General features: G+C 45.9%; 1 protein-coding gene across 1 annotated transcript in view; it reads left to right on the top strand.

Annotated features, from left to right (window-relative positions):
- The first annotated feature begins 9,060 nt into the window (after window positions 1-9,060).
- LOC142254433 (receptor-type tyrosine-protein phosphatase beta-like) overlaps window positions 9,061-10,498 on the top strand; it is a 262,642-nt gene continuing 261,204 nt past the window's right edge. Inside the window, exon 1 of the mRNA XM_075325478.1 lies at window positions 9,061-9,158. Coding sequence (XP_075181593.1) covers window positions 9,099-9,158 — 60 coding nt within the window. The 5' untranslated portion in view covers window positions 9,061-9,098. The remainder of the gene's footprint in view (window positions 9,159-10,498) is intronic.

Below are 10,498 nucleotides of genomic sequence, written 5' to 3'. Positions count from 1 at the left end.
CCGCAGCCCTACAGGCCCAAGCCCTGGTAAGGAGGAATCTGCGTAAAGTAAAGAAAGAAGTACAGCAAGTTACAGTTTTGACCAGTTTGCAACGTTAATGTTTAAGCAATGTGCCCACATAAACTAATGTGAGAAATGAACCTTAAGGCTATGAACTGGCTATAGCCACAAACTCTCGCAGTGTAAATAGTTACACCAGAGGGCACCACCACCACCAGAGTCAGCCTGTTTAGGGGCTTGGCTCGTCTGCAACCAGGGGGCACGTCCGTATATAGGGCCTTGGCTTACCTGCAACCAGAGAGCATGCCTGTTTATGGGGCCTGGCTCTCCACCACAAAGAGGGTACCTGGTCAGCACCAACTGTGGAGGCCGCCTCTGGATCCTGCCAGAAGTGGCTGAAGGCGCGGCTCCACCAGGCCAGGTATACCCTGAAGACCACCAGACCCATGAAAGCCGCCTCTACATCCTGCCAGAAGTGGCTGAAGGCGCGGCCAACGTGAGAGGGTTTTGGGTGGGTTAACGGACTTGTGGGTGGAGGGTGGTGATGTATGGTACCTGGTGGTTTTAAAATGTTTTACCATGTTTTAATGTTTTATGCATTTTAAAATGTTGTCTTGCAGCCCGAGGACGTGCTGGTGATAACTAAGGGGGAATGTGGCGCCCCTGACCTGGTCAGGCACCACTGAGTACTGCACCCATGCTGGGGACAGTACAATACAGGTAATCCAGAAGGCTGACCGAGGTGTGACTACACAGGCGCATAGTGATCAGGTCTCACACATGTACCTATGAGAGGACCCCTGGGGATCCCAGGAGGGGGCCAAAAGCCTCCATCTCCTCTCAAGGGGTGTGGTAAGAGAGCCTGGTTGCTAGGTGGCGTAGGCAAGAACAGGAGAGGAGGAGCAGTGAGCCGGTTCAGTGGAGAGTCCAGGGAGCTCCGAGGAGAGCTGACCCCTTCCCCTGGAGCTGTTGCAGTCTGACAGCGTCCGCGCAGTGGCTACCGACGGGGGAGAACGGTCACCTAGGAGTGCTACCCGAAACCCATCTCCAGCTAGAGAGAGAGCACAGAGTGGGAAGTAAGGAGACTGCTAGGGAGTACCAGGCCCAAACGGGCGGCAGATCCCGGAGCGGGGATAGATCCACCTTTCCTTGCTAAACCTGCCGGTGTGGGGCCCTCAAAGCCCACACCACAACACCCAAAAGCCGCAGCCACGTAGCCACAGTTAGGGCCCATAGCTCACAGGAGGCAAGCAGCTGGAGTGATCTGGTCCAGGCGACAAGCAAACGGCAACCGAAGGGGAGAGAGGCTTCAGCAACTTCCCTGGGTGACCCCCATAGGGACTAAAAGTCGGGGTTACCCCAAACCACTAAGGGCTAAGGAAGGCGAGTCGGTAGTCACCATCAGAAGTCAGCCTGAAGGATACCTGGTTCCAGCCTGGTTCATCCCAGCTACGCCCGGGTTACTCACCCTGCCATCTGAAGTGAGTAAAACCCCTGAAAGACATCCTGCTTGTGTGGAGTTATTCTGCGCCTTGTGGTTCTACACACCTACACAGGGCCCTGGGGCTTGCCTCACTCTCAGGAGGCTATTACAACTAACTGCATCCACCATCAGCCCCAGGCATCCCTTAACCTGCAGTGGCGGTCCCCACTGACCGCAAATCTGAGAGTGGCGTCACGACAATCAAAACAGAAGATTTTCCTACCAGTGACAAGATACAGCCGAGTGGAGTCCCTGAAGGTAATGCACCGACACTGCACATGCGGGGCTTCACACATCTGTATCTGATGACTGGACCATTAGTCAGAATAAAAGGAAGAAGAATGACGCGTCCTCCCGTAGACCTGAGGCTGCATGTGACAGGGCGAGTAAGAAGGTCCAGAGCTCTGTGGGTGCGATGGTCGTGTCCAACAAGTATGGGGCTTTGTCCCATGATGATGATTTTGAGAGGGAATTGGGGACACTTGAATGTGACAGGGACATAGAGGAACATCCCCCGCCAAAGCGGAGGCCCCTCTCTGTAGACCCTCAGGTAGAATCTGCCATGGACACCGGTGGTGGACAGAACGTCCCTGACTCGGGATGATGAGTATCACTCTGCTCCTTCTATACATTGTATGGTGATTGCTGAGTTTCATTGACGCTTCATTCCCCGCACAGGTGTGGACTCGTTAAATTATTTCTGTATTTGATCTGAATATTTAGTGCCGGTGTCTGTGTAACCTCAGTGATTTGTGACCTGTATTAATGTGAGTTTTTTGTTTCTTATTCATGTATTTATGTTTGTTTTTTTCTAATAAAAATTGCCCCTATGTACAAGAATATAACTACTATAATACTGCCCCTATGTACAAGAATATAACTACTATAATACTGCCCCTATGTACAAGAATACAAATACTATAATACTGCCCCTATGTACAAGAATATAACTACTATAATACTGCTCCCTAGATACAAGAATATAACTACTATAATACTGCCCCTATGTACAAGAATATAACTACTATAATACTGCCCCTATGTACAAGAATATAACTACTATAATACTGCCCCTATGTACAAGAATACAAATACTATAATACTGCCCCTATGTACAAGAATATAACTACTATAATACTGCTCCCTAGATACAAGAATATAACTACTATAATACTGCCCCTATGTACAAGAATATAACTACTATAATACTGCCCCTATGTACAAGAATATAACTACTATAATACTGCCCCTATGTACAAGAATATAACTACTATAATACTGCCCCTATGTACAAGAATATAACTACTATAATACTGCCCCTATGTACAAGAATATAACTACTATAATACTGCCCCTATGTACAAGAATATAACTACTATAATACTGCCCCTATGTACAAGAATATAACTACTATAATACTGTCCCTATGTACAAGAATATAACTACTATAATACTGCCTCTATGTACAAGAATATAACTACTGTAATACTGCTCCTATATACAAGACTATAACTGCTATAATACTGCCCCTATGTACAAGAATATAACTGCTATAATACTGCCCCTATGTACAAGAATATAACTACTATAATACTGCCCCCTATGTACAAGAATATAACTACTATAATACTGCTCCTATGTACAAGAATATAACTACTATAATACTGCTCCTATATACAAGAATATAACTGCTATAATACTGCTCCTGTGTACAAGAATATAACTACTATAATACTGCCCCTATGTACAAGAATATAACTACTATAATACTGCCCCTATGTACAAGAATACAAATACTATAATACTGCCCCTATGTACAAGAATATAACTACTATAATACTGCTCCTATATACAAGAATATAACTGCTATAATACTGCTCCCTATGTACAAGAATATAACTACTATAATACTGCTCCTGTGTACAAGAATATAACTACTATAATACTGCCCCTATGTACAAGAATATAACTACTATAATACTGCCCCTATGTACAAGAATACAAATACTATAATACTGCCCCTATGTACAAGAATATAACTACTATAATACTGCTCCTATGTCCAAGAATATAACTACTATAATACTGCCCCTATGTACAAGAATATAACTACTATAATACTGCCCCTATATACAAGAATATAACTGCTATAATACTGCCCCTATGTACAAGAATATAACTACTATAATACTGCCCCTATATACAAGAATATAACTACTATAATACTGCCCTTATATACAAGAATATAACTACTATAATACTGCCCTTATATACAAGAATATAACTACTATAATACTGCCCTTATATACAAGAATATAACTACTATAATACTGCCCCTATGTACAAGAATATAACTACTATAATACTGCCTCTATAGATCAGTAAAAAATCTGACAGCACTCGGATGTCATCCGTTTTTCAATGACTGATACATAAAAGGTGGAGAAACGTTTCTCACCAGTGAAAAAACTAACCAGTACAGCACATTGCTTATACTGTAATCTGTGCAGTATTCCTACCCCACATTTGGCTTAGTTCTGCCCTTATTTTGGGGAGATTAGATTTGGGGTCTGTTTTTTGTGTATTGTACTCGTACATCATTTTTACTCTCTATAGCACCTCCCGCACACCAACAATTTTATTGTAAGCTAATCTGCAGTTTGATTTGTTTTATATGCTTTTACTGTGCAGTATTTTGTATTAGTGACTGTAATAATTTTATATGAATACAGGACATTATATTGTATTACTGTAATAAGTTTGTATAAATACAGTAAATATTTTTGGGTTGTGGAACGAATTGTCTGTGTTTCAATGATTTCCTATGGGAAAATTTGCTTTGATATAAGAGTAACTTGGTTTAAGAGCCGACTCCCGGAACCAATTATGCTCGTAATCCAAGATTCCACTGTACTAACTTCCTGCTGAGTTTGTGCTTATTCGCTGCACACAAACTGTAGAGCAGAGTTGCAGTGTAAAGTATTGGGTAAGTATAGTGCAACCATGGGAGCATCTGATGAAACAGGAGGTGGATTGAATTGGAGCCACTGATCTTAGCTGAGAATTAATTGGCCAAAATTAAAAAGCAGATGACACACAGGAAAAAAAGCGGCATCAAATCAGCAGTAAAACCCGCACATATCTGCAGTGCGCCACTGAATGCTGCGCTGATCGTTACCTTTTCATGGGGATGAGGCTATAATATCCTTCCTTGTTCCCACGTATTGTACTGTAATTAGTCAAAGGTGCTAATATTTAATGAAAATCAGCGACATCTGAACATGTCATCCAAGATCACAGGTAAAATGTCTCCATTGTTGCAACTTTTGTTTGACTATAATCACTCTCTATGGGATTCAAATGAAATTTAAAGGGGTTCTCCAGTATATATTGATGGCCTGTCCTTAGGGAAAGTCACCAATATCAGATCGGAGTGGGTCAGACACTTGGCATCCCCACTAATCAAATGTTTAAAGTGTATGTTAGGCTAAGTTCACACTTCCGTCTTTTTCCCTCAGTCACAATCCGTCGCTTTGAAAAAAAACTGAATCCTGCAAAATAATTTCCAGGATTCAGTTTTCCCATAGGCTTGGTTCACACTTTTGTTAAATTGTATCAGTCACAATTCGCTGCTCTGGTAAACAACGGAATCCGTTTAGCGGATTCCGTTGTTCCCATAGACTTGTATGAGCGGCGGATTGTGACTGATGATGCTGCGTTGCACCCTCCGTCCGACTGATTAGTCGTGGAACGACTGACCGCTGGGCGGGAGGAACGCAGCATGTAACGTTTTTTGAGCAGCGCAATCCGTAGGATTTCGCTGCGCATGCTCTCTCTGGCTCCCTCCACCCGTAACCAGGATACACATCGGGTTACTAAGCAATACGCTTTGGTTAGTTACCCGATATTTACACTGGTTACGTGTGCAGGGAGCCAGCGCTAAGCGGTGTAAGCTGGTAACCAAGGTAAATATCGGGTAACCAAGGAAAGTGCTTTGCTTTTAGTTACCCGATATTTACCCTGGCTACGTGTGCAGGGAGCCCGACACTTCCCCGCTCGGCTCCACCCCCTCCCGCACTCCGCATGTACACACACACACCTCTACCTGTCCCCAGCCCTGCAGTCCCCGCGGCACTGACGTCCTCAGTTCCACGGCCCCGCTCAGCTCTGCCCCCCTCGCGCTCCGCCCCCGCACACAACGGAGTCCGACAATAAATTCTCTTTTGTCATCCGTTGTACAGCGCATCAGCCACATGCGTCAAGCAACGCATGTGACTGATGCAAAACAACGGAAATGTGAACCTAGCCATAGACTTGTATTAACGACAGATTGCGACTGATGGCACTACATTGAATCTGTTTTGTGACGGATCAGTCATGAAATGACTGACTGTCGGGCGGAAGCAACGCCGAATGTAACATTTTTTGAGTGCATCGAAAAAACGGACAGTGACAGTTCCGATGGCGTCCGTCGTGTGTTATAATGGAAGCCTATGGACGTCAGAATCCATCGGAGTCCGTCAATTGACGGATTCCAGTGACAGATCCGTCTTTAGTAACCGAGCATGTGCAGATATGTAAATTCCTTTCTGGTTAAAAAATCTCTCTCTTCTCTCTCTCTTCTCTCTCTCTCTCCATCTCCTCTCTCTCCATCTCCTCTCTCTCCCCATCTCCTCTCTCTCCTCTCTCTCTTCGCTATCTCTCTTCTCTCTCTCTTCTCTCTCTTCTCTCTCCTCTCTCCATTTCTTCTCTCTACTCTCTCTCCATCTCCTCTCTCTACTCTCTCCTCTCTCCCCATCTCCTCTCTCTTCTCTCTCCATCTCTCTCTCTCTCTCCATCTCCTCTCTCTACTCTCTCTCCATCTCCTCTCTCCCCATCTTCTCTCTCTTCTCTCCTCTCTCCCCATCTCCTCTCTCTTCTCTCTCCTCTCTCTCTCTCTCCTCTCTCTCCATCTCTCTCTCTCTCTCTCTCCATCTCCTCTCTCTACTCTCTCTCCATCTCCTCTCTCCCCATCTTCTCTCTCTTCTCTCCTCTCTCCTCTCTCCCCATCTCCTCTCTCTTCTCTCTCCTCTCTCTCTCTCCTCTCTCTCCATCTCTCTCTCTCCATCTCCTCTCTCTACTCTCTCTCCATCTCCTCTCTCCCCATCTTCTCTTTCTTCTCTCCTCTCTCCCCATCTCCTCTCTCTTCTCTCTCCTCTCTCTCTCTCCTCTCTCTCCATCTCTCTCTCTCTCTCCATCTCCTCTCTCTACTCTCTCCTCTCTCCCCATCTTCTCTCTCTTCTCTCCTCTCTCCCCATCTCCTCTCTCTTCTCTCTCCTCTCTCTCTCTCTCTCTCTCTCCTCTCTCTCCATCTCTCTCTCTCTCCATCTCCTCTCTCTACTCTCTCCTCTCTCTCCTCTCTCCCCATCTTCTCTCTCTTCTCTCCTCTCTCCTCTCTCTCCATCTCCTTTCTCCTCTCTCTCCTCTCTCTACTCTCTCCTCTCTCTCCTCTCTCCCCATCTTCTCTCTCTTCTCTCCTCTCTCCTCTCTCTCCATCTCCTTTCTCCTCTCTCTCCTCTCTCTACTCTCTCCTCTCTCTCCTCTCTCCCCATCTTCTCTCTCTTCTCTCCTCTCTCCTCTCTCTCCATCTCCTTTCTCCTCTCTCTCCTCTCTCTACTCTCTCCTCTCTCTCCTCTCTCCCCATCTTCTCTCTCTTCTCTCCTCTCTCCTCTCTCTCCTCTCTCGTCCCCTGGATGGATAGTTTTTGTCGCATCACTCACAAAACGGATTGTGACTGATTGAAAAAGACGAAAGTGTGAAAGCAGCCTAAAAGAGCACCAGAACTCCGCACGTTGTGTAGTGGTCAATCTCAGGTACAGCAGCCCAGCTTCTATGGAAGTGAATGTGATCTGAACTGCAGGACCCAAGAACTGCCACTGCATTGTGCAGCGCTATGGAGTTCCAGCTCAGTACACTGTTATATCCAGTCCCCAAGGGAGCTCCGAACAGCTCACCGATGGGTGCTGAGTAGTCAGAGCTAATTTAGTGAATGATGATTTAGCCTAAGGTAGGTCCTTAAGGTCATATCTTAAGCCTGAAAGAAAAAAAACATTTAAAGGGGTGGTTGTCCCATCTGGATCAATCACTGCGTAAATGTCTGACAGATGCGGGTACCACCAATAGGTACCAAAGTATGCTTAATTGGCATTTTTTGGAGTTTCAACCTGTCCCTCAGGATCATAAAATAAAAGATTTTACGTCTATATTGTAGCAATAAGACATCACTTTGTAAGATGAGAATAGCTCTAAACCCACAGCCTGCCTCATGTAATAGTGAGGTGGTACCTATAGTGGTCACACCTAGCGGCATGGTGGCTCAGTGGTTAGCAGTGCAGACTTGTGGTGGCCCAGTGGTTAGCACTGCAGTCTTGTGGTGGCTCAGTGGTTAGCACTGCAGTATTGTGGTGGCCCAGTGGTTAGCACTGCAGTCTTGTGGTTGCTCAGTGGTTAGCACTGCAGTCTTTGCGATGGCTCAGTGGTTAGCACTGCAGTCTTGTGGTGGCTCAGTGGTTAGCACTGCAGTCTTGTGGTGGCTCAGTGGTTAGCACTGCAGTCTTGTGGTGGCCCAGTGGTTAGCACTGCAGTCTTGTGGTGGCCCAGTGGTTAGCACTGCAGTCATGTGGTGGCTCAGTGGTTAGCACTGCAGTCTTGTGGTGGCTCAGTGGTTAGCATTGCAGTCTTGTAGCGCTGGGGTTGTGGATTCAAATCCCACTATGGATAACATCTGCAAGGAGTTTGTATGTTCTCCCCGTGTTTGCGTGGGTTTCCTCCGGTTTCCTCCCACACTCCAAAAACATACTGATAGGGATCTTAGATTGTGAGCCCCAATGGGGACAGTGCTGCTAATGTATGTAAAGCGCTGTGGAATTAATAGCGCTATATAAATGAATAAATATTATTATTATTATTATTATTATTATTATTATTACCTAGGTCCTGGAGTTCAAAGGGGTCTTTTTGGCCCATATGAGAAGTACAATATTTTTAAAGACCTGTGATATTTAGGGTCCCTGCAAGAGATCTTGGGGGTCCATGAGCTTCACGTTAAACCGCTGAGTGATATATTGTGTGCGAACAGTAACCATTATGGGGGCTATGAGGGGGGTCTTCATTGTGTGTTGTACATTGTCATGTTTTCAGAGAGGGAGTTTCTTTGCTTTCTCTAACCAAATTCTGCAGGAATGTGAATGGGGAGGGGGAGAGGAGACGACTTCCTCACAGTCCTGGTGGGAAAGGAATGCAGGGCAGGAGACCCCTCATTTACTGCATCCACTGACCACAGGGTGACAGCACCACACGATGCAGGCAGGGGCTTGACCCTTTGCTCACCCTTCACACTGCAGCCCTTTGCCTCCAGAGGTCGCCAAACCAGGACTGAAGGTGTTAATGGGATCTTCATTTTGACACTGGAGTTTGCTCCACCCAAAAAAAAGTTGGGCTTTCCCCCCCCTCCAGATCTCACATTACTGTAGAGCATGAGAGAGAACACAAGAGCTGGGTGACAGGATCCACAGACACCATCACTGCCATGTCCTGGGGGGACACCAAAGCCTGAGTGGGTGACTGAGTCCTGGAGATGGGGGCTCCTCCTGTGCTGCACCTTCTGCTCCTCACCACAGCACTGCTCCTGCCCAAGGTGAGACCCTCAGTGACAGCTGCTCCACTTCACATGTGTGGATGAAGCAGAGCTGAGCTTGTCAATGCATGATATGAATTTAGTGGTCTATTTATAATGCTTTGCTTATATAGCGCCGTCATATTCCGCAGCACTTTACAGAGATTATCATCACTCTCCCCATTGGGGCTCACAATCTACATTCCCTCTCAGTATGTCTTTGGAGTATAGAAGGAAACCCACGGAAACACGGGGAGAACATCCAAACTCCTTGCAGATATTGTCCTTGGTGGGTTTTGAATGTAGGACCCCCAGTGCTGCAAGACTGCAGTGCTAACCACTGAGCCACCACAAGACCACAGTGCTAACCACTGAGCCACCACAAGACCACAGTGCTAACGACTGAGCCACCACAAGACTGCAGTGCTAACCACTGAGCCACCACAAGACCACAGTGCTAACGACTGAGCCACCACAAGACTGCAGTGCTAACCACTGAGCCACCACAAGACCACAGTGCTAACCACTGAGCCACCACAAGACCGCAGTGCTAACCACTGAGCCACCTTGCTGCCTACTGTATAGTGCTAAACACTGAGCCATTGTACTACCCAGTAACTGCAGTCCTATGTAAATCCATGACACACTGTGACAAACTCAACTCTGCCAAAATGTATATACAGTTCCGTAAAATGACATGTTGCTTTACAATGTGTGCCTGTGTCAGATCATCAAACATTCCGGATTATTGGACATTCATATATAAGTATCTAAACAACTTTCAGTCATTTGAAAGAGACTGATTGGTTCTCAGCAGCTGGTGCTGAACTTTCACTGTTTGGCAGTGGAAAATTCTGGACTATCGGATTCTCTTGATTATCAGATATTTGATTATTGGGATGAATAATGGGGATCCAATCATTCAGACGTTTACTGGTCACCGGGATAGCTAAAAAAACCCCTGATTCTTTATTTTTATATAGAGCTAACATATTCCGCAGCGCTTTACATACATGGGCAACGCTGTCCCCATTGGGGCTCACAATCTAAATTCCCTATCTGTATGTCTTTGGAGTGTGGGAGGAAACCGGAGGAAACCCACACAAACACAGGGAGAACATACAAACTCCTTGCAGATGGTGTCCTTAGTGGGACTAGAACCCAGGACCCCAGCGCTGCAAGACTGCAGTGCTAACCACTGAGCCACCGTGCCACCCAAGCTCATGAATGTTTAATAGCATGAGATCGCTTTTAAGATGGGCATACATTATGGGGTCACTATTGGTCATTCTGCACTGCCTGATGCTAAACATTTTTTGGGGGTACTGTATAAATTCAGGGATCTAAAGAACAGTCTGAGG

The sequence above is a fragment of the Anomaloglossus baeobatrachus genome, chromosome 10 (genome assembly GCF_048569485.1).
Source record: "Anomaloglossus baeobatrachus isolate aAnoBae1 chromosome 10, aAnoBae1.hap1, whole genome shotgun sequence".
Lineage (NCBI taxonomy): Eukaryota > Metazoa > Chordata > Amphibia > Anura > Aromobatidae > Anomaloglossus > Anomaloglossus baeobatrachus.
The sequence above is the reverse complement of the archived record's forward strand: the minus strand, read 5'-3'. Positions and strand labels throughout refer to the sequence as shown.